The sequence below is a fragment of the Engraulis encrasicolus genome, chromosome 1 (genome assembly GCF_034702125.1).
Source record: "Engraulis encrasicolus isolate BLACKSEA-1 chromosome 1, IST_EnEncr_1.0, whole genome shotgun sequence".
NCBI classification, from domain to species: domain Eukaryota; kingdom Metazoa; phylum Chordata; class Actinopteri; order Clupeiformes; family Engraulidae; genus Engraulis; species Engraulis encrasicolus.
Window position 1 is genome coordinate 5,457,000 of NC_085857.1, and position 25,771 is coordinate 5,482,770.

The window sequence follows — 25,771 nt, forward strand, 5'->3', positions numbered from 1 at the left end:
TGTGGCGACAACGTGTACATCAGCAAGTTCATCCGAGTAACACATGTTCACATACGGAAATGTTCAGAGGTCGGTATAAAGCGGTAAGCACCTTAATTCCTCACGTAACTGGTGGGGGAACAGCAGGGGTGAAAGTAGACCAGTACGCACAGATGCGGAGCACCGGCCTACAGCGGGTGATTTGAAAAAAAAAGTAAGGTGTGAGAAAACACATCCAACCGCAATGTTTCAGAAAAGTGTCCTATGAAGAGAATAGCTCAAAATGTCCTGGAATAGTCATGCAGACATATATATCTGTAGTGCATCAGTCTACTTTTGATGTTTGTTTGCAGGGGTGGGGTGTGGGTTAGCACCGGTAAGACATGAAATCTACTTTTACTCCTGGGGAACAGGCTCCGGCACCATTCCTGTCAGCCTGACAACGAAGAAGATGCACAAATTGATTTAGAACAGAAGACTTTTTCCTGAATGTTAACAGATATTCATATTGGAACTAACATTCACCTTTCTTCAATAATGTTGCTCTATTCTCATGTCTCCATCTGTTACTAAATCGCCATACTCTTTCTTCAATTCATCTTTGTCTCTCATTTTGTATTTTTTTCTTATACTTTACTTTCATTACTATCCTTATTTGACTTTCCATCAATATATGTCTTTGTCTTTCACCTGTCTCCTCTTGCAATAAATCTCAATTTTATATTTCTCCAGTACCCTTGTCTCTAAGCACCTCTTTAACCTTATCTGAACCCCCTTTTCTTCATTCTCTCTCTCTTTCTCTCTCTCTCTCTCTCCTCTCTCTCCGTCTTTCCCCCTCCCCCAGGCCACAGGTATTGACCGTGAGCAACTGTTGGTGACCGTGTTGCCGGGGTTACCGACCACAGCAGAGTTCTTCCTGCTTCCTGACAAACAAGTCACGGAGGGCAAGCCAGAGAAGACCACACAACACCTGGAGGAGGTCAGTAGTAGAGAAGACCACACAACACCTGGATGAGGTCAGTTGGTCAGTAGTAGTGAAGACCACACAACACCTGGATGAGGTCAGTGGGTCAATAGTAGTGAAGACCACACAACACCTGGATGAGGTCAGTGGAGCAGTAGTAGTGAAGACCACACAACACCTGGATGAGGTCAGTGGAGCAGTAGTAGTGAAGACCACACAACACCTGGATGAGGTCAGTGGGTCATTAGTAGTGAAGACCACACAACACCTGGATGAGGTCAGTAGTAGAGAAGACCACGCAACACCTGGATGAGGTCAGTGGAGCAGTAGTAGTGAAGACCACACAACACCTGGATGAGGTCAGTAGGTCAGCAGTAGTGCTGAGATGGCCCAACAACTGACCATGACTGATCAATGTCTTCTATGGCAATTGATGCTCAAAGTCCTGATTGGCTGTTGATGGTGCTGCAAAGGGTCAATGCCTTGGCAACTCTTGTTGTATGCCAATTTGTGGATATTGCACCACATAATTTCTCATAGAGGTCTCCAAATCAGACAACAGTACCATGGGCGAGTATTATACGGTAGTGAAAATTACAACCCACCAGAGCTCTAGCCAGGCCGTGCCCTCCTAGTGACCCAACACCTTAAGCATTGCTACTAGTCAGGTCAAGAGCAATGCAAGTACTTTCTGAGCTCCTGAAAAGTCGGGAACTCCTCCACTTTGTCGGAATGCAAAAAACCATTAGCAAACCAAGGGAGGCGTGTCAACCATGCCGTTTGGGAAATGTTAATTGTTATGCTCTTGGTCAGACCAAGTCTCAAAGAGGTTTGAAAGTCAATGATAAGCAGGCTACCAGAGCTCTGCTGCAAATGGGTTTGATAGAACCCAAATAAAAAGGTCATCTGCTGCTTTGCAGGGAAAGAAGGCAATAAAGCATGATGTACAGGAGTCACTCTTCAGCAGGGTTCTTGTCAGTACCCTTTTTGGCCAGCATCTTTTTTTCCATACTTTTTTCCTTTTTTGAAATGTCACATTTTGAAATGTCATGTCTTAAAATGACTACTTGTACTTGGACCATGCATTGGCATCAGGGGTCAGTTATTCCTCTGCCTTTACTGGTCTTTTCACAATGTGCTGGGGGAAAAGGGAGCTTTTCCTGAAAGGTCCTTTCACCAGCTTTAGCGGCTGCATTGTGCAGTCTGAGAAGTTCATCTCTCAAGTAACTCTTGTCAGCTGAGGTTTCACTCGTCAGTGGAGGACATAGAAAAGGAAAAATGTATACCGTATACATGCCTACTTTCAATGGGAATTGACATGTCATTTGGATGCTTTAACCAATTTTGGCCTGATGACTTGTATATGTTGTTTTACCTTTGGTGCCTGGAGATACATACAGGTATACGCTGCATTCAGGCCCTTGAGGTTTTAGCTTTTTTAATAACAATGTATGTTACAGCTGAAAGGACACATTTCAATTCGAGATGGGAGTCTTAGGGTTTAAATGCCACTTATTTTATGTTTTTTATGCATCAGAGTCTAAGATATTTAGGTTTTTATAGGCTGAGGGCAACTTTCCCAACAAGGGCTTAGGCATTCAGCAGGCGTTTTTTGCAGGTAGGCATCAAATGGTTAAGGAGCAATCAGTCCACTCATCAGAGTCTGTATGTGGGCGTCACGCTGTGCTAACGAGAGGCATTGAAGGACCACTCTCGGCCTCTTCATAGGAGTCGTGTTCACAAGTGCCCCGTTGTGCATTAAACCTTTTACTGCGCACCTTATCCTGGTCGATGTACAGGCTAGCTCCTGCTTTGCTCTCCTCAGCAAAGATCACAGTTTCAACATTAAATACAATATTTTCTCTGTGTGAGAATCAGAGAAATTTGTTTGTTTTATGTTTTTTAACTTTGACATCCGTTTGACCAATCCTGATGCCCTACATCTTGCCTTTACATTAAAGGTGCACTGTGTTGGATTGAAGCCAGAGTAGGTAGAATAGAATAGAGTTCAGAGTTAGAAGTCCTTAGACTTAGAATCCTTTTTGTTGTATTTTATTTTTTCACTTAGAATCCTTTTTGTTGTATTTTATTTGTCATGGCGACGTGCCATAAAAAAATGAAATACAACAAAAAGGATTCTAAGTGTGCGGACATCTGACTCTGAAAACTACAGTTTCCCTTTGCTATGCACCTTTCCCTGGGATGTGCACAATCCTCTCCTTCAACTGAGGGTAGAGTAGAGTATCATGTATTAATCCCGGGGGAAATTAAGGTGTCAAGTAGCATACATACATAAATACAGAAGAAGACACAAAGACATTACACACAACATTGCACATGTTTTCACCACACATCACAGTCATATCTCTCTCTCTCACACACACACACACGCGCACACACACACACACACACACACACACACCCACACACACACACACACACACACACACACACACACACACACACACACACACACACACACACACACAGGCCAAGTACCCCATGCCAATTTGTGCAGACGAAGGGCTTTTCAGATATAACTAAAAAAACGTAAATGTACATCAGACTGCACTAGAAACTAGACAAGTGTTGTTGTTGCCTCTACGAAATGGCGGCCGCAGAGGTGCGCCAACTGCGCTAGCATCAGATAACTTCTTTCCTCGCTGCCAGAACCCAGCTACCAACTGGCATGCGCTTATCTGTCATGCGGGCGTACGTGCGCCCAACTTAGTCCAGCACAGAACAATGGAATAGAATGATGGCGAGTTCAAAATATGCGGCCCTGGTTACATTCACTTTCTCCACAGTAGACTATGCGATAGAATTATGGCAAGTTCAAAATGCACGGCCCTGGTTACATTCTATCCACGGCGGATTGATTATTAGGTGTGATGAGTCTCCGGGGATGATGTCCACCTAGACATCCTCCTCCTTACCGACCCGTAGAATGCCAGTAGAACGCGTCTCATCCAATCAGATATCGCAAAATAAATTGACCGGATCTAACAATTGTATAAACTGAAGGAAAAAAAGGTTAGCTCAATCATACAGAAAACTACTGTGGAAAAACTCACGGATATTCACTGACTGTACGTTGTATAATCATTTTAAACTATCTGTTTTACTCAGTCTACTTTCCAAAGAAAAGCAACTGATATTTTATTTAATAATAATTATTGACAATCAATACTGTTTGTCTCCCTTCAGCTCTCGGAGATGGTGTTAGGAGCCTTGAACCAGAACCTGGTGCAGTTCACCTTGAGGCCAGCGGTCCAGATCACCGTCTATGCTGCACACCTGTCAGCAGGTGAGTTTTACCACCATGTAAAAAGCTTTATAAGTGCACTGGATGTGGCCAGAATGGGTACTGCAACTCTGCTGCTCATTGAAGCTGTGTTGCCTATTGCCACATTTGATATTTTCATGAAAGTTTACTAAGTAATACACTAATATATTCTAGTATGGCCCAAGTACAGTCATGTTTGGAGCTGAAAATGTCTATTTCTGGAAAATCAAAATGGCGGACCATGGAGAAGATCCCCCTTTTCATGTATGAAAAATGCAATTTTCCCAGTCATAATGAATACTTGAATAGATGAATACAATTTGATGGTGGTGGTAAGTATTCATGAAAAAGGTAACATTACTGAATGGGTAGCATGAATTCTGGAAATAAACAACTACAAATCTTATACAGTGTACCTTTAAGATTATCTAGTTGGAGTTTGACAAAAAAATGTACACAGTTTGATACCATGAACAGGGGCTGGTTGGAGTCTTGTGTAAATAAGTCACTTCACGTTTACATTTTTATACCATGCACCTTCAGCGCCCCTAGTGGACACTGGTGAGAGCCACAGTGGGCCGGCCATGCTGATGCTGCTGTCGGTGGTGGTGGTGGGCCTGGCCGTGTTTGTCATCTACAAGTTCAAGAGGTAACCTGCTCCGCCCATTCACTCATGCTACTCCACCACTAGGCTCGTTTGTGACGAAGCAGTGCTGCTTTTGCTAGGCAGTGGGCATGCGCACTTTGCCGGTTTGATGCATTCTGGCTAGAATTTTCTAACCAGAATGCATCAAACTGGCAAAATGCGCATGCTCGCTGCTTAGCAAAAGCAGCACTGCTTCGTCACGAACGAGCCTATTAACTTGTAGAGTTACTTGGGCACAATCCCTGGTGCTGAACAAAAAAGTAACGTTTTGTGGAAAAAAAAGTTTGCACCCTCTTTTGGATTTTTTCTTCTTTGAGTTACTTTTTTTCTTTTTATTCATTCACTGGCAAGCATGACGACGTTTCGACCTCTCGGTCTTGGAGTGAATCTGAGGAAGACAGAGAGGTCGAAACGTCACCATGCTTGTCAGTGAATTAATAAAAAGAAAACAATAACTTACAGAAGAAAAAAATCCAAGTTTTTTTCCATAAAACCATTAACTCCCACCAGATCAGGAAAAGCAACCAATACAAGTTCCGTTGTTTCATCTTCGACTAGAGGTGGAAAAAGTCAAAATTATAAACCTCTTGTCGCCACATGTTTGCTCCAGCCAATCCAATGAACCAGCTGATCCTAATGACCACACCCCTTAAAGGGGCCCTATTATGCTATTTAGAATAACTTTCATTGTTAATATTTTGCTTTACTGTGGTTAGTGGAGTTAATTTCCAATGACCACGTGTTTTCATGTCCATTATTTTTATCATTGTGTAAATGTACCCTACGCCGCCTGTTTGAAACGCGTGGAAGTGCAGAATTTTAGACAGTCAACATTCTGAAATCTCGGCGCAGCATGGAACGTTTCATCAAGCATTCTATTACTAATATTACGTCAGCAGCACAGCTGCTTTTGACCTGGAATCCAACTCTGTAGCCTATGTCTAAAGTTGAAAGCCAAATAGTCCACCCAATGTTCACAATTAATCTGAAAAGGATGCATCATAAGTCCCACGTTATGTTATTAACCATTACTTTTGAGCGCCTTGCTGTGTTATTTGCTGAAGCCCATCCCTATCCAATGCGAGTCTTCCGTGCATGGTTTAGTTTGATTTCAAAATCGCTTGGGATAATTAGGCTACCATACATCTGAGAAAGGTTTGAAAAGTGCAGGGTACAGGCTATAACGTCCGATTTGAGGTTTCATGAAATAATACGCATTGCATATGATGCGTAATAACGCGATATTGCGGCCATAAAAAAAAACCTAAGCCATCTGCGCTGTCTTGTTTATTTCTGATATCCTGCGCCGAAGTCGTCTTTATCTTAAACATTATTAACGCAATAGAAGGGGCCTGATTGGTTAACCCGCTGTCTACCCTTGCATACAGGCCTAAAGTTGAAGTTATCAGCCAAGCCAAGTGTCGCGCTGGTCGTTAGGTGGGAGTCTAGATCTGCTGTTGACAGGTGGAAATTTTGGAGACACAAAGAATATTCTCGGGGAGGATTGAAATCAGATCACCTTTCCTTGTTCATGGCAAGTTAACCTTCACAAGATGGGCTATCCAAGAAGCTAATCATCTGCAATTATTCAGCGAAGTTGTGGATATTTAATTTCTTCGCTCCCGCGGCAGCCTCTTGAGCTCTGTCTGGCTGTCAAAGACGCAATCCGAAATTGAAAGAGTGCGCCCAGTAAGACAAGCGGCACGACTTGTCGGACTCAAACCTACCAATTCAACGTCTTTCAGTGATATCGTGACACCCTATTTGTGATATGAACTCCGTGTTGAAATGCGTCCTGTGGTCTATTTGCAAGCCAGACTAAATAGGGCCTACTGAGCGCAGGCGTTGCTGCTGTTGGCTTTTAAAGATTAGTTCTTGTTTGCTCGTTGTCTGTAGGCCTAATGCACAATGGCGATAGGCTATGCTTCATAAAAATACATTTCAGACCTAGTATTTTCAGGTGCATGGTTTCATTTTAGTAACTGCATTTCTATTCAGTCCCCGGCAGAAATGACGCGCCCGGTGGAGCTCCTGGTTGCGCAATGGGCTGTCCTCGATTGATTGGTTTCATACTGGGTCTTATAATAACGCCTAGGCCTATCTCTGTTTCGTGGTTTTTCTGTTCGCATTTATCGACAGGGCAGGAGTTTTTTTTTTTTTTTTTTACAATATCCGTTTCAGTTTCAGTTTCGTTAGGCCTAATTGCATGCCGCCCGACGACGCGACCCCTTTTTAAACGACGTCAAGCCAATATCCACGTTGCTGTTGCAGATATGATGAACAAAACTGCGTTGCATTTTAATTACTGATTTGTAGCCTATGCATAGCCTATACTAACCGGCTAAGCGTTGCCAACATTGCTGATGCAAACGGCTACTGGTCATGTCGTGATATACCTAGGCTATTTGTATAAAATCAGCGCACGTATTCTAATTAATGTCATGCTTCAAGAGGCAATAAAAGTGTAGGGTTTTCACATCTTAACAAAAAAAAAGTTATTCTTGTCAACAGCATAGGCCTATGCAAAACGGCCCTGAAGCGAATAGAGAGAGAAAGGAGAGATTCGAGTCTCAGTTTCACCCACTTGGAAGTGTTATGGATTCTCAGTGCGCAACTGAGAACTCCTCATTCAACTGTTTCTGACCCTTTAGCCATAGGCCTACGTAGCCTACCAGTATTTTATCAATGTAAAATGCAGCTTTAATATCATAATCAAACAAAAAAATATATAGGCCTAACTTGGGCCACAGGTGAGTAGCCTACAGCCTAGACCGATGCTGTAGCCTATTTGACGGAGGCGATTTATGAATTTGGAAAAAAAAAAAAACATGCGTAATGGAATAAACTTGTGGATGGCGAAATCCTACACTATCCTTGTAGGCTACACTATTCTTGTACACTGAGTGGTGTATTCACAAATAGGATACATCTCATCACAATACTGTCAAATTCAGATAGGCTATGTGGCTGCTATTAACAAATGCGCATTGGGTCTACTGTCTCTGCAATAGGGTCATTTCACGTGAAATCAGACACTTTGGGACCCGACCGACCCGGATTTCAATCATACTTGGTGTGCCTTTTTAGTAGCAAGGTAGCACCCCAGAACTGCATTGGTTTGAATCTGACACTAATATTAAGGGAGAAACAGACTAGGAAAGGTTCACATGTGAGGGTAGGACACTATACATTCAGCCTTGAATATATCAGTCAGTGTTAGTCACAAAAAGATGCCTGTGGTGTTATTTGAAAGCTCTTTTCTGGCTCTACATATTACACAATCAGCTTGGAATACAACAACTCTCAGAATATGAATTATGATAAATTGAAAAATTAAAAATTCAATATCTAAAAAAACTATCTTTTAAAATGGCCAGTTCCTTGTCCAAACGTAGCCGGCAATGTCATTAGCAACACCTCAAATGCTGGTGTTCGGTTCTTTATTCATTTCAGAGAGAATTTGACTCACAAATATGGCATCATACAGACCACTTACTAATAATATGGTAATACCATAGTAGCATCACATGACAAAACAAAAACAAAACAAAAATGGTCAGTTTCCATTGTCCCAGGTTTCAGAAACTAAGGCAGATGTCCATTTATACACACCAAATGATGATATGTGAATGTTTTAACATTCCTTCTCTGTGTACCTGTGTCATCTTCCCTTTACCGTACTTTAAAGAGATAATCAATGGCTACACTCTCATTTTGTACTCTACCAGTGCATTTGAAGCAGCAGCTGTGTCTTTTGTAGATTATGTATAAGTACGTCCCGTTGCAGTTACAGGTTCCACTACCAGAAGCACATCCTGATGATCCATGACAAGTCTATCTGGTCTGAAGGGAAAAGTGAAGGATGGAGATGGTCCATGAGGATGCAGGAAGTTCAGTTTCACCTCTCCAGTGCTCGGCATACATTCCTCAACACATGCTAGCCACTAGTTGCCATCATATACAGCTACAACATACCCTTTGATGCTTGAAAATGTAACACATTCCTTTACTGAGCTCACTCTTTCAACTCAGCCTTCTCTGAATGCTGAAAATGGCCTAACTTCCACTGTGTCCATTGACAATGGGCAGAAGCTGTGTAGTTTTTGAGTACCTGGAATAGTTCTTGCAGATTCCAACCTTTTCAACGGGTTCTCAGCTTCATGATGGTACATCTCTGTTGTGGCAAACTGGCAATGGATGTTCTTGAGAGAGATGCACCATCATGAAGCTAAGAACCTGTTAAAGAGGTTTGAATCTGCAAGAACTATTCCAGGTACTCAAAAACTACACAGCTTCTGCCCATTGTCAATGGACATTAGGCCATTTTCCGCATTCAGAGAAGGAGTTGAAAGAGTGAGCTCAGTAAAGGAATGTGTTACATTTTCAAGCATCAAAGGGTATATTGTAGCTGATGGCAACTGGTGGCTAGCATGTGTTGAGGAATGTATGCTGAGCACTGGAGAGGTGAAACTGAACTTCCTGCATCCTCATGGACCATCTCCATCCTTCACTTTTCCCTTCAGACCAGATAGACTTGTCATGGATCATCAAGATGTGCTTCTGGTAGTGGAACCTGTAACTGCAACGGGACGTACTTATACATAATCTACAAAAGACACAGCTGCTGCTTCAAATGCACTGGTAGAGTACAAAATGAGAGTGTAGCCATTGATTATCTCTTTAAAGTACGGTAAAGGGAAGATGACACAGGTACACAGAGAAGGAATGTTCAAACATTCACATATCATCATTTGGTGTGTATAAATGGACATCTGCCTTAGTTTCTGAAACCTGGGACCATGAAAACTGACCATTTTTGTTTTGTTTTTGTTTTGTCATGTGATGCTACTATGGTATTACCATATTATTAGTAAGTGGTCTGTATGATGCCATATTTGTGAGTCAAATTCTCTCTGAAATGAATAAAGAACCGAACACCAGCATTTGAGGTGTTGCTAATGACATTGCCGGCTACGTTTGGACAAGGAACTGGCCATTTTAAAATATAGTTTTTTTAGATATTGAATTTTTAATTTTTCAATTTATCATAATTCATATTCTGAGAGTTGTTGTATTCCAAGCTGATTGTGTAATATGTAGAGCCAGAAAAGAGCTTTCAAACAATACCACAGGCATCTTTTTGTGACTAACACTGACTGATATATTCAAGGCTGAATGTATAGTGTCCTACCCTAAAATGTGAACCTTTCCTAGTCTGTTTCTCCCTTAATATTAGTGTCAGATTCAAACCGATGCAGTTCTGGGGTGCTACCTTGCTACTAAAAAGGCACACCAAGTATGATTGAAATCCGGATCGGTCGGGTCCCAAAGTGTCTGATTTCACGTGAAATGACCCAATTAGTAAATGGTCTGTGACATCGTCAACACTCCATCCCATAAGCAGCAATGTTAGGTACAGCATGACGTAGACCCGTACAGGAAACAAAAGCTATAGAATGTTGAAAACCCAACCACGCGTTCTCTGGCAGTTGAGAAATAGCGTTCCTGCGGCAGAGAAATTCTCCCCCAAGAGGCCAATTTGTGAAATGCAGCTTTCACCAAGCTTTTACATACAACAGATGCTGTGTAACCCAATAAATGGGTAGTGGACATGAAAAAGCATAATAGGACCCCTTCAAGCCAAGTTGATGAATAATGAAAATGGACTCGTTCGTGATGAAGCAGTGCTGCGCCAACCACGCAGAACACATGCGCAACGCAACATTATGGCGAATTCTGGTTAGAAAATTCTAACCAGAATGCATCGAAATGGCAATGTGCGCTTGCGCGCTGCACAGCAAAAGCAGAACTGCTTCGTCACAAACGAGCCCATTGATCCAGTCGGCTCCTCTGGCCCGCCCATTGAACTGCATTGTTTTCCCTTCCGAATGCTCGACCCATGGTCGTGTGGTGCCAATCACTGCCAGTCATTTGGCATATTGGTTAGCCACTACATGCAGTACAGCGGGTGGAGCAAACAAGCAGTTTCATGGGCAGGCCCAGAGTTACCGTCTGGGCCAATCGCCTCTGTTGAGCGCACAGGCAGAAGGAAATCCACAGACACTCACACATACACACACACAGTCAACCACACACATACACACACACAGTCAACCACACACATACACACACACAGTCAACCACACACATACACACACACAGTCAACCACACACATACACACACACAGTCAACCACACACATACACACACACAGTCAACCACACACATCCTTGCATGCAGGCAGGCAGGCAGGCAGGCACGCACGCACACAGACACACGCACACGCACACACACACACACACACACACACACACACACACACACACAAACACACATCTACACACAGTCAACCACTCAAATCCATGCATGCATGTACATGCACGCAAGCACGCATACACGTGAACAGACACACACACACACACACACACACACACACACACACACACACACACACACACACACACACACACACACACACACACACACAGAGAGAGACCTCTCCAGTGCAGTGCTGTGTTGAGAAGTGCTGTGTGTCTCTTGAGAGCATCAAAGGAGAAATGCCATTCGGTTGACAGCATCAATATTTGGCCCCACTCTGCTCTCCACCCCACAGCATGACCTTTGTGGAAAGGGTAAATGAGAGTGTTTGAAAACCAGCGTAGGGCAATGGGGTGATGGGGGAGAGAGCAGAGAAAGTCATTGAAAAAAAAATCATGAAACCTTCTTTAGACACAAGTGCAATCTCTTTACCTTTCATTTTTTTGTTATTACTTTTCTTCATCGTCATAAAAAAATTAATACCAACAACAGAACAATGGTACTTGTTCATTTCATGCATGTTTTATATGTGTGTACGGTGATGGAAGCCAGCTATCTGTTACTATGATGTCATTTAATTTACATTGCATTGCTATACATACACCATGTGTGCATTCCAATATGCAGACTTGCATCCTTTACTTGTGATTGTGGCCTCGTACCAGGAAGTAATGCATTGTGATGACATCACCAGTCAACCTCATTGTATTTCAATATCTCGCAAAAGCTCAATTGTAAAGTCATTTTCTCGTTTGCAAACCGGATGGTGAATGAAGAATAGTCCCCCAAAAATTGTTGTGGCTAGGCTGACAGCGAGGAAACTTAATTGTTTTCTCCATGGAGGCGGGGAGTCAGCAAAACGTGAGGCCACAAGCACAAGTGGAGGAAGGGAGTCTGCATATTGGAATGCACCCTATTATTTCCCTGTCTCCCTCTCCTTTCCTCAGTACCCTGGCCTCTATTGCACGCACACACGTATGCATGCACTCACACATGCACGTATGCACGCACTCACAAATGCACGTATGCATGCACTCACAAATGCACGTATGCACGCACTCACAAATACACGTATGCACGCACACACATGCACATTTTCACACAGGTATGCACGCACACACTCGCGCTCGTACACACATCATTCCTATTCAAAGCAACAAGCATCCCTCCTCCGGCCTCCCCTAGTTCCCCATCCCTCTCACGCACGCACGCACACACACACACACACACACACTATAGGGATGCAAATGATTAATCGATTAATCGAGTTTAATCGATCAATGCGTTAATCGATTAAAAAACATTAATCGCAATTAATCGACAATTCAACTGACCCAGGTGAAATGGGCATGTGAAGAGTGTGTGTAAAGAGGGGTGTGAATACTGCTAATATTTAGCTTTGGATCAAAGAATTGAAATAGGATGAATTGAAATGTGGTATTTTAACTCAATTTTTTATTAAAATGTTTATATTTAGTGTTTTTATTTCGATAAAATATTGAGAAAACACCGCTTATCAATTAATCGTAAGTCGATCAATAGGCTATCAACTAATGATTAACTAATTAATCGATAATTTGCATCCCTAACACACACACAGCTGTCTTTCCCGGTCTGTCCAACCCATCCAACCTCTGGCCACCTTTGTTCCCTTTCTCCCTGTCCATCTCGCTCACCGTCACCGGAAGGCTTTACCTTGTTGTTGTGTCTCATTGTAATTCTTTCCTCAAGGAAGATCCCAGGCCTCAGCGTCTATGCACAGATGCAGGACGAAAAAGAACAAGAAATGATCCCGAGTCCCGTGGTGGAGCCGGCTGGGGACGCTACTGTTGCCGTAGCGACGGTAGTAGCGGCAGCTGCGGAGACGGTGGCACCCACAACAGTCGTGACAACAGCAGCAGCAACAGCAGCAGCCACACAATCAGCGGCAGCCATTTTGCTTGTAAAACAACAACAATCACCGCAATCACAACACCAACAGCAACCATCACAGCAACGTCAACAGCAGCAGCAGCCACACCCGCAGAGGGAGCTGGTGATGACGCCATCTTCACTGGTGCACGTAGCCCATTCCATTGGTGAGTGTTATAGATATTTTTTTGGTCTTTTTGACTTTATTTGCGATAGTACAGTGAAGACGGTGACAGGAAGCGAGTGGGGAGAGAGAGAGACGGGGAAGGACCGGCAAAGGACCCGGGCCGGGAATTGAACCCGGGTCGGCCGCATAGTATACGAGTGCCCCGGTTAGGCCACGGCAGGGCCTTGTAGGGTGGATTTTAAGAAGGAAAAAAACCTGACAGCAAGTCTGATTTTAAAAAAAATTGAGGTAGGCTTGAGGACCAACAGAGAACCGTCTGCTGGGGCGACAGGGCTGGACTGAGATGAAACATCAGGTCAACATTTTTAGCCAATGCCATTCCGAGGCAAGGCAAGTTTATTTGTATAGTGCATTTCATACACAGGTGCAACTCAACGTGCTTCACAAAAATAAAGAAACGCAAAAAGAAAGGAAACAGGGAAGAAAGGCAATAAATTAGAGTCAAAGAACATTCCAGCAGGTATTGACAGAAAAAAATGTAGTCATGCTATTTTTGACCATAACAGCCAAGATGCTTTATCAATATCTGACTATCTTTAAGAGGCCTGCTGTAGCGGGCCAGGCCAAAATCATCAACAGTCCACCAGGAAAATGCCCTGTATGTCATATGGCCAATTCAGCCATGCGTACCACTTTTTCAAAAGTGGAATCAGGGAATACAGAAGGTTCAAATCATCAGGTGTTGGGGAAGGCACGTACTGGAGGACATCACCAAGTCTATTCAAATGTATCTGCATTAGGGGTTTTAATCACATTTGGAATGTAATTTTAAACACAGAGAGATGGGGTAAGGACTGAAAATGTTCCAGGCCGGACTCGAACCTGTGGTTGATATGGGTGCTCAACTACTTGCGCTAAACATGAGCAAGTAGTGTGAGAAAGCCTTTGTGGATGTAGTCAGTCTGTGAATATACCATTCTAATTATGTTACTAATCCAATGTTCTTTCTTTCCTCTTTCCCCAGTCTGATTCAATGTCCATATTCTCTCACAAACACAAAAGATGATAATGCATTAGACCTCATCCTGGAGTCAAGTTCTCCACCGAACTCCCCACGCACTGTACATGGACGTCTGATGTCTGGATTCATCTCATCCGCATCCACGGATCCTGCTGTGTTGGGAGACTTAATTCTTGTACACAAAAGGTTTTAAGCTTTATACATGTCATGTGCATGATGGACACTGCTGCCCCTAACTGTGTGAATGTCTGTGAATACCAGATTAAAAACTGTGTACAGGACTTTTTTACATATTGTACAGACATGTTTTGTATACACTGTACATACAAGCATGTACTATTTAAAGTGGGAAAAAACATTTACGTTTTCGCCAGTGTCTTACCATGTCCTTGCTTTATTGCATTGTAAAATAGCAATACAGTAGCCTATTTATTACATTAGTATATATTTAAAAGGTACATTTATTTTGTAAACTACATGAATGTGTATGTAAGATTTTGGTGTATTTTAATACCAAACATCAAAACTAAACTGTTCTGCCCTACCAAGGCAAAGTGCAGTAACTATGCCAGCATAGAAACTAGACATGCACAGGATCCAAGATCCGGTTCCGGATCCAGGAGGATCATAGGGTTTTTCACAGGATCCGGATCCGGCAGGATCTTAAGCAGTGGATCCGGTATCCGGCAGGACCCTAAAAATCAGGATCCACTGCATCTCTAAAATGCGTTCAAAGCCTTGGTATGAGGTGGGATATTGTAGCTACAGCAAATTTGACATGGCAATATCTTTAAAACGGGACGCATTCAGATGTCTTCATCACAAGATAAAAGAGGTGTAATGAAGAGCATTTTCAGTCTAAACTAAATTTAAAACAAAATGTGTAGTTACTGTACATTGCCTTTGTAGGGCAGGGGTGCATTTCTCAAAAGAGAAGTTGTTAGCCTGTTAGCAACTTCGGTAGTTGCCAATGGGAAAATGCATTGGAAACAACAAAGTAGCTAATGTAGTAAGCAACTGGTTTCGAGAAATGCACCCCTGTGTTGTTGCTATCAGTTCTATAATGTTGCTGATTTTAAAAAAAAAGAAAGAAAGAAAGAATTGCAAACCACTCACCCCAGGCAAGACTTTGTGGCACAATACTATTTTACTACAACATTTTTAATGAATATTTCAATGATCATTTGATTTCTTTGATTTGTAATGTTTGTGTTGATGTCTATGATGAGATACAGGGTCTAATAACGGTAACACTTTACTTGACGTCGGCGTCATACGTATGACATAACAGTGTCATAACAGTGTCATAATAGTGTCATGAACGAGTCATAAACATAATGCCAATGTCATGAATGCTTTATGGCCATGAAAAGTTGATATTGTTCGGCCTGTCTTTGTCATAACCGAATTTCACTTAAAGACAGTCATACAATGTTTATGACATTGACATAATGTTTATGACACATTCATGACTGCATTATGACAATGTTATGACACTTACGTCATACGTATGATGCTGGCATCAAGTAAAGTGTTACCCTAATATCTTATGAACTTCTTTGTGTTGCAGCACTCTACTGTAATCTGCTTCTCTATGCTTTGTGTGCTACTGTGTGTCTCAATTTGTATGACAGCAGTACAGTAATTTCTAGCTCGTTACAGTAAATTACTGTATACATGTTTTGCTATATTTCAGGTCATCGACATTCTGCATTAAAACATGAAGGCAATGATAGTTGCTAGTTTTGAATTAAAAGTAACCTCAGCAGACAAAGAGAACGAAAAAAAAAATCAGTTATTTAATTCCATGGCAAGTAATCTGGCGAGTAATCATTCTTTTCCAATCTACTGTCTTTGGTCTAAAACCTGCGTACGATAACCTGTGCATAATTTTACTGTACGGTACATTTACTTGTATTTTGTAATTAAGGGGGATGAATGTACATTACTTATTTAAGCTGTGAAAATATGACATGCTTAACACTTTATTGTTTATTTATTTTGTACACATGCCATCTTTTATTCATAAAGAAACATATAAAAAGTTTGTTTTAGAGAACCTGGATCTTTTTTTCTGAGTTGAGGTTTCAGTTAAAACAGTAATATATTGTATGATGTATTGCATTTTACATTTACATATAATTTGAACATGCTATTGTGTGTGACTTTTTTGTTGGGATGCACACCTTTAGCCTGGTCCTGACCATCCCATAATACTACCATTTCCATGTCGTATTCATGGTCTGGACTTTGTTTGATCTGACAAGATTGCAGGAAGCGGGAAGGACATTTTCGGAAAAAAATCAGGATTTAACTTATAAGTTGTTGAACAAACATGTCTGACGTCTATCTATGGCAATGAAGGACAGTTTAACAGACATGTCTGACAGAACATCCTACCGTAGGATAAAATTACAATGTATGACCGTTTGTCAGAACACCGGCGAAAATCCTACCGGTCAACATCGCTCCACAGAGGACCGGTACCAGACGTAGTGCGGAGCCAAGTGTCTTGGCGGAAGTACGTAGGATGGCGCGCGAGGCTAGCACACCTTATGAGAAACCCAATTTTTCTTTTTTTAACCCCTTAAGACGCGGCTTTATACATTTGTTGTTACCAGTATGGTAATGACCAAGTCGTGGTACACACACACTACAGACACACACACACACACACGCACACTACACGCACACTACACACACACGCACACACACACACACACGCACACACACACACTACACGCACACTACACACGCACACACACACACACTGCACGCACACTACACACACACACACACACACACACACACACACACACACACACACACACACACACACACACACACACACACACACACACACACACACACACACACACAGGGCAGCCAACACGGGATACGTTGTCCCAGACCCAGGAAGATGGGGGGCCCAGAATCGAATCCCAATGACATTGTATGTATAATAAAGGGGGGCCCTTTCAGATGGCTTTGTCCTGGGCCCAGTCAAGGGTGTCAGCGGCCCTGCCCATACACACACACACACACACACACACACACACACACACACACACACACACACACACACACACACACACACACACACACACACACACACACACACAGAAAAACTAGTGATGACTTGATTCATGAATATATAGCTCATGAACATTTGTGATCATAATAAATCACATCATGAGGAGCAATACTAACAACAATTGGGTTTTTATTGGTTCATAATGTAGTCACGAAACCTTTGCAGCTCTGGAACTCTGTTATCACACTCCTCTGCATACGCTTCACACACACACACACACACACACACACACACACACACACACACACACACACACACACACACACACACACACACACACACACACACACACACACACACACTCACGAAACCTTTGCAGCCAGTGTTGCCAGATTGGGCGGTTACCCGCCCAATTGGGCTACATGGGATGGCCGTCTGCGGGTAAAAACGGGAAAAATTGGCCATTTGGCTTTTTTTTTTTTTTTTAAGCCATTTTGTGCAAATAGAAACCAAAGCAATTTGTTGAAATTGGGTGGAATTTAGCGCATTTTGGCGTTTTTTGAGAACCTTTTGGGTGAGTTTTGATCAGACAAATCTGGCAACACTGTTTGCAGCTCTGGAACTCTTTCCTCACACTCCTCCGCAGACGCTTCACACACACACACGCACGCACACACACACACACACACACACACACACACACACACACACACACACACACACACTCCTCCGCATACGCTTCACACACACGCACGCACACACACACACACACACACACACACACACACACACACACACACACACACACACACTCCTCCGCATACGCTTCTGGCCACGCTCTTATTCCCCATTTCTTTTTCCTCCACTTTTTACCGTCTCAAACCCGTCTCCTCCAGAATACAGTGCATTCACTCGCTCCATCTGGAGGAAGGCGTGTGTGTGTGTGTGTGTGTGTGTGTGTGTGTGCGTGTGCGTGTGCGTGCGCGCCTGTGTGTGTGTGTGTGTGTGTGTGTGTGTGTGTGCGCGTGCGTCCGTCCGTGCGCGCGTGTGTGTGCGTGCACTCGTAGGTGTGTGCGTACGTTCGTGTGTGTGTGTTCGTGTGTGTGTGTGTTCGCGTGAGTGTGTGTTTGCGTGTGTGTGTGTCTCCACCTGAAGGGAAGGAGGTGACTGATATTCAAAGCACCTGATCCTCAGTGGAGTTGGAGTGACGAGACTGATCTGACAGGTGAGGGGTGGTGTGTGTGCGTGTGCGTGTGTGTGTGTGTACGTGTGTGTGCGTGTGTGTGTGTGTGTGCGCGCGCGCACGTGTGTGTTTGCACGTGTGTGTGTGTGCGGGCCTGTGCGTGTGTGCGTATGCATGTGTACGTATACGTGCGTGTGCGTGTGTGTGTGTGGAAGCGTAGAATGTCAGTGGATCCTATATCATGTCGAGAGAGAGAGAGAGAGAGAGAGAGAGAGAGAGAGAGAGAGAGAGAGAGAGGGAAAGTCAGAGAGAGAGAGAGGGAAAGTGAAGGGTTACAGAGAAATGAGAAATGAAAGGACAGGAAATGAAAGGGGGCAGATGACGTGAAGTGAAGTGTAGGATGATGGGATGATGAAAGGAAAGGAAAGGGAGGAGAGGAGGGAAGGGGAGAGGAGAGGAGAGGGGGTAATAGAATATGAGCGTAACGGTAGGGACACATACACGCGAATTTGCGAACTTTGCCATTCATTCCTATGAGACAGGCGAAGGCAAGCGATGGCGAGGCGAAGGCAAGCGATGGCAAGCGACAGCAAGCGAACAGGAGCGAAGCGAAGCGAAATTATTAAAGAAAGTTTAATGTTATGCAAATGAGGAGCGAATTCGCCTGCCACGGCCCAATCAAATCAACAATATACTGTTCCATTCCATTTGATTCGCCGCGACGACCTGATGACGGTTGAATTTCGCCTCTCTTCGCTTCGCCTTGCTTCGCCTCCTATGTGTCCCTACCGTAAAGGGGAAGGGAGGGGAAGGGAGGGGAGGGGGGTAATAGAATATGAATGTAAAGGGGAAGGGAGGGGAAGGGAGGGGAGGGGAAGGGAGGGGGTAATAGAATATGAATGTAAAGGGGAACAGATGACAGACAGGAGAGATAAGGCCATAAAGAAGAAGAGAGAGATAAGGAGTGCGTTACAATATGCGACCTTGCCTCCTCCACTTGTGCTTCTCTCCTTGTACCAGGAAGTAATATGCCATGATGACATCACTGACAACAGCATTATATTTCAATATCTTGCAAAAGCTCAATTGTAGAGTCTTTTTCTCATATGCAATTGGGATGGTGAGTGAAAAACAGTCCCTCAAAAGTTTTTGTGGCTAGGCTGACAGCTGGGAAACTTTATCGTTTTCTTCACAGAGGAGGGGTCAGGAGGCGGGACGAGGAGACAAGCAAGAAGAAGTGGAGGAGGCAAGGTCGCATATTGGAACGCACTCAAGGGCATATGGACAGCGAGAACGGGGGGAGGAGGAGGGAGGGAATGAGAGAGGGGGCAGAGACTGGACTGGCCATCTGGCATACCGGGCATTTCTCGATGGACCCCACACCCCTCGTGCGCCCCTATTTTGAGCATTTTTTTTCAAGGGGTTTTTTTTTTTTACATTTCTGAAAATAGGGGCCCACAAGGGTGCGGGGCCCACCGGTGAATCAGTTCTGTGCTGATAATTATGAGGGGCCTCTTCAAGCCAAAAGTGCCGGGCCCTATTTCTCCCCCATGAGGGGCCCCTTTAAGCCAAAAGTGCCAGGGCCCTATTTCTCCCCCATGAGGGGCCCCTTTAAGCCAAAAGTGCCAGGGCCCTATTTCTCCCCCATGAGGGGCCCCTTTAAGCCAAAAGTGCCCGGGCCCTATTTCTCCCCTATGAGGGAGCCTCTTTAAGCCAAAAGTGCCCGGGCCCTATTTCTCCCCCATGAGGGGCCCCTTTAAGCCAAAAGTGCCCGGGCCCTATTTCTCCCCCATGAGGGGGCCCCTTTAAGCCAAAAGTGCCCGGGCCCTATTTCTCCCCCATGAGGGGCCCCTTTAAGCCAAAAGTGCCCGGGCCCTATTTCTCCCCCATGAGGGGCCTCTTTATGCCAAAAGTGCCCGGGCCCTATTTCTCCCCCATGAGGGGCCTCTTTATGCCAAAAGTGCCCGGGCCCTATTTCTCCCCCAGTGCAGCCTCTGGGCAGAGATGAAGAATACTGCTGAGAAAAAAAAAGAAGAGAGAGAAAGAGATGTTTGAAATAAAAAGGAGTGAGGAATGACAAGAGCCACGGGAGTGAGTGATGAAAAGCTAGGGAAAGATGAACGAGACAGACAGCGACAAATTGGAAGAAGGACATTGAACAAATTGACACATGGGTAGGCCCTACTCGGACAGAATAACAAATGAGAGCGAGCCTCCAACGCATGCACATAAAGCATACATCTCTTCTTTCAGTATATCACAGTATATCACATATAACCTTTCAGCAGGGTTAAATTACTTTAAAATGATGCTGTTATCCAGCCCAAGTAGCTTTAGATTATTGACATGTGCACCAGTTTTCTTACTTTATATTATCACATTCTTTCCGGATCAATTATTTTATTTAACTTTATATTTTGAAATGTCTACGTACGTCTATGACATTAAAATCATAATGACTCCTTTTCAACAGCAATGCAGTTACTTCTTGCTTGGTAGTGCCGCACTGTACTGTGCAGAGCATACACGATATTTCTGTGATGTTACTGATCAAAAGACTGATAGCACTGTTTGAAGTGGAGGTTTTTTTATTATTATTATTTTTCCATCGTATGAAAAAAGGATTCACTGGTTTATCGTATTTTTTTTTCAATATTATACTGTATATTCATTTTCACAGACACACATACTGCATTAAAAATGCATAGCCTATATTTTCAGAGACTTGTTTGAAAAATGGAAAAAATTAAAACAAAGGTTTAGATCACATGCAACTGAAAAGTTTGTTTTGTAAGTGACGTTTTGAAAATGACAGAGGCAGAGATGAGAAGACAAAAAGGAGCTTATGGTACTCAGTATAGGAGAGAGAGAGAGAGAGAGAGAGAAAGAGAGAAAGAGAGAGAAAGAGAGAGAGAGAGAGAGAGAGATATTTTTTTAAACGCCTTTGATATAACCTGGCAAATCTATCTAAAACAGATTTTGAAATACTTGCCATGAGACATAAAAAATTTTCCCCCACTTTCCCAATTTCAGTGTCTCCATGTGTACATTCACTTCCCCTTAGAATGGCACCAGTGAGTTCCTGACCTCCTGTGGAGAGGTTCAGAGATCACCTCATGGACATCTATGGCAGGGGTGTCAAACATACGGCCGGATCCGGCCTGACAGAGGGTTCAATCTGGCCCGGTCGTTAGGTTTTTTTTTGTTTAAATATCTTTTTTAGAGAAATAACCGAAATGCGCAATTTCGTCACTGAAAGATTTATTCTTTTTTTTGCTTTTTCAAACAAATAACCAAAATGTGCAATTCCGCCACTGGGGGCAATTAACTCATTGGCTGCCTTGGCCGTCGAATGACGTCATTTCAAATAGTGACGCCCCCTACCTTCGACGTCGTTCGCCGACAATTGCGTTTTTTTACAGCCAGGCCTCGAGGACGGTCTGACCTATCTTCTGTATGAATTTCAAGCCTCAAGGCATTTTCTAACTGTTCCTGTAGGTGGCAGAAGTGTCCTTAGGAACAGTCAAGGCAGGGCTTTAGCTCAGAGCAAGATGAAATGTCAAGACAAAAACACCCCTTTTTTACTATTATAATATAATCTCAAAAGTAGCATAGCAAAATCATTTTTGAAAGTAAAGCACCTGTGACAGTAGTCTACTTTCTTGCCCTCTGATTTTAACACAGGTAGGCTACTGATTTTAGTGTCAGAGCCTGGCCAAAAAAAAACCTTCCTCTCATGACCAAAATACAATCCCCTGTTGCTATCTAGCTAGAAGGCATTGTAGCTAACTTGCCCAAAATACACCATGAGATGATCTGTGTGACAACCTTTCATTTTGGATAATGTGATCAGCCTACACAACATCAGGATGTTGCTTACAAAATATCATCTAACAGGAGAATGCACGGGACTAGTGGTGATGTGTCCCAACTGAGGTAACTTGGGTATAAAGTTTGCTACGCTAGCTAGCTAGCTAGCACGAAATCGCTAACAACTTACAACTAAGCCTAAATAAAGGAGCCTTGGTAAGTCAACTATTTTTTACTCAATCCACAGTTATTTTTATGGATCTGTATAGTATGATCAGCTTACTGTATCATCAAAAAAGACAGGGGGGTTGCAGATTCTTGGAACAGAGTAGCCTTTGTGTCTGGTCAGATGCATTCAGCTCACATTAGAAAGCATTGCACTTAGCCTCAGACCAGCTAGCATTCACCACTCCAATCGGCTTGTGAAATGTTGGATGTGTGATCAGTACTTTATCAAAAGAAAATTCATTGAACAATATATGACAAGATCACTATAGCAGAACCATGATGACAGTAATCATCAATCTGCAAATTGTCCGCTCTGCCAAAGAAGCTGCAGTAAGCTACGCTAAGCGGTGCTGCCTGCCTACCTGCCTCCCTCCCCACAAGACACAACACGGTACTATTTCTGGAGGAAATAAACCAGCTGTGATTCGTTCTCCAACGAGGGGAGAGAGAGAGGGAGAGGGAGAGGGAGAGGTAGGGAGTTACCGGAGTTAGGGGCAACTGCTGTCATGATCCATGCTGCGCGCCAGCAACTAAACCAAAACACCCTTGTTTTCGAGTCCCCCGTTATATTTCAGTATATTAGGTTGAAAAGGTCATACAAATGATCTTTTTGTTCAGGCTACAGATGACAGAAGACTGTGTAATAGCAGCTGATAGGTTTGGAGTTGTTAGGACGATGCCATTACGGGCAAAAACGTTTGCAGTTATAGTTCTACTTCAAATGGCGTTTTCTCAGCTTTTTGGCTAGAAAGCAGCATTTTGGCGAATTCCACTTAATTTCAACAGATGATTATGAAAGAACGGAAAGGGGTAGAGAGACACCGTTTTTTTCTGATGACAGATGAGCGTCTAATCTGTGTTTTGATAGGTATGGTGTTGACATAGACACAGAACTCAATTTTCTGTGAGCCTCCAAAAAACACCCAAAATGCTGAAAAATGGCTGGCACTCCGAGGTACTCTTTTATGAAAATGGCTGGCAGCCAATGAGTTAAGGAAAATCGAGACCTTCGTGACATTAACTCAATGATCCAAACTCTCTCTCTCTCTCTTGTGCATGTAGTAAAGTGCACGTCACACTTATCTATTATAAATGGTGAATTGTACCATGACAGGCATTTGATAAAGCTTGTCGCTTGAAATACGGAATTTCGGTTCCGTATTGAGCTGCAATTACATTGAAATGTGTTCAAATGCAGGAAATGACATCTAAGAAATACATTTTATTTCCCCCAGACACCCACCTGCTACAATGAACTGTCCTGTATTTTATTCACTAGGCTCGTTTGTGACGAAGCAGTAAGATTTTTGGACCCGCACTTTGCCAGTTTGATGCATTTTGGTTAGAATTTTCTAACCAGAATGCATCAAACTGGCTAAGTGTGCATGCCCACTGCCTAGCAAAAAACGTACTGCGTCGTCACGACCGAGCCCATTGACAGTTGGAAGATTGAGATCACATGGCTTGTATGCGGCCCCTGAACCACAGTGAGTGGGACACCCCTGATGTATGGCATGCTGACTTGTCTATATTACTGTGAACTTTTATTCATTGACTGTGAACTTTTATTCATTGACTGTGAACTTTTATTCATTGACTGTGAACTTTTATCCATTGACAGTTGACAACCCTATTGAAGATTGAGATCACATGGCTTGTATGCGGCCCTTGAGTTTGACACCCTTGATTTACGGCATGCTGACATGTTTATATTACTTCATTACATTTCTATGGTGTGTTGTAACATGACTTAAGTAGCTGCACTTAGTACAACAGGAAAACCCTGCAGCGTATAGTGAGCTCAGCTGGGAAGATCATCAAGACATCCCTACCCACCCTGCAACACATCTACACCACCCGTCTCTCTCCAAAAACCCTCACAAATGTGAGGGATGAGATCCACTCAGCACACAATCTGATCAGCCTCCTGCCCTCCGGAAAGAGGTACAGGTGCCTGCGGTCCAGAACTAGACTCACCAATAGTTCATCTACCAGTCCATCTGGATGATGAACCAGAGACAGTCTAATAGGAGACGGAACACTTCAGAAAGCTCCCAAAGGAATGAATGGGTGCAATTCGCTATGCTAATATGGCACGTGCTTGCACATATCCCACCTGTCCGGTAACGAGAGCCAATTGCTTGCTGAGCTGCACTGTCACTTATCCAATCATCGCGCCATCTTGACGCAACCTTTTACTACTGCTGGTAGTCAAGCGGCATGCCCTGAGAATCTGTTTCAGCCGGTCGGTTGCTGATGACATGTGCGGTTCACATCGGGTAAATACTCGCATTGCAACAGAGTGCGTGCATGCGTGTGTGCGTGCCTGCCTGCCTGCGTGCGTGCGTGCAGGCGTGTGTGAGTGTGTGTGCACATGCATCTGTGTGTGCGAGTGCGTGCGTACATACATGGGGTGCGTGTGTTCGCATCTGCATGCACAAATTGTGTGCATCAGGATCCTCTTTTGCAAACTATCCATGAAAATGAAATCTGAGTATAACATCACACATTGGCACATTAGTCTAAAACAGATGATTTGTGCATAGGCTGGCAGGCGAGAATGCATCATCATCATCATCAGAGATGTACAGGATCCAAGATCCGGTTCCGGATCCGGCAGGATAATAGGGTTTTTCAGACTATCCGGATCCGGCAGGATCTTAAGCAGTGGATCTGGTATCCGGCAGTTACCTAAAAAATCAGGATCTGGGGCATCTCTACTTTTTACGTAGCCTAGGCTTTTCAATCAGTCTTTCACAACCCCAATCGCTGCATGGAGTGAAAGCCCTTTGGAAGCGGCCGTTGAAGGCAGTGTGGTAGTAAGCCAATGAGTCTTAAAAATAGTTTGCGCCAACGTAATAAAAAGGGCCCACGTGTGCGAGTTGGCTATGTGTTTCAACCCTTTCGTAGGATCCGGTATCCGCTTCCGGATCCGGCAGGATCTTAAGCAGTGAATCCGATATCCAGCAGGATCCTAAAAATCAGGATCCGGTGCATCTCTAATCTTCATCAGGGACGGACTAGTGAGTTCCTGTCCCCCTCTACTGAGGTTCAGGGGTCACCATATGCAGTGGTGTAGTCTACTTTTTTGAAGTGGATATACTCTATATTTGAGCATTTTTTGAAGTGGGTATACTGTATATATTTGCGCTATTCTAAATAATGGATCAATGAATTTTAAGTGGGTATACTGAAATCCCAGAAATTTAAAAGTGGGTATACTGCATATACCTGTGTTCTACATAGACTACACCACTGACCATA

The 25,771-nt window shown here is 43.5% G+C and overlaps 1 protein-coding gene across 1 annotated transcript in view; it reads left to right on the forward strand.

Annotated features, from left to right (window-relative positions):
* Window positions 1-14,476, forward strand: part of LOC134446435 (VPS10 domain-containing receptor SorCS1-like) — a 549,670-nt gene extending 535,194 nt beyond the window's left edge. Inside the window, exons 16-20 of the mRNA XM_063195805.1 lie at window positions 824-958; window positions 4,151-4,250; window positions 4,773-4,878; window positions 12,925-13,271; window positions 14,256-14,476. Of these exons, the coding sequence (XP_063051875.1) occupies window positions 824-958; window positions 4,151-4,250; window positions 4,773-4,878; window positions 12,925-13,271; window positions 14,256-14,260 (693 nt within the window). The 3' untranslated portion in view covers window positions 14,261-14,476. The remainder of the gene's footprint in view (window positions 1-823; window positions 959-4,150; window positions 4,251-4,772; window positions 4,879-12,924; window positions 13,272-14,255) is intronic.
* The last annotated feature ends 11,295 nt before the right edge of the window (window positions 14,477-25,771 follow it).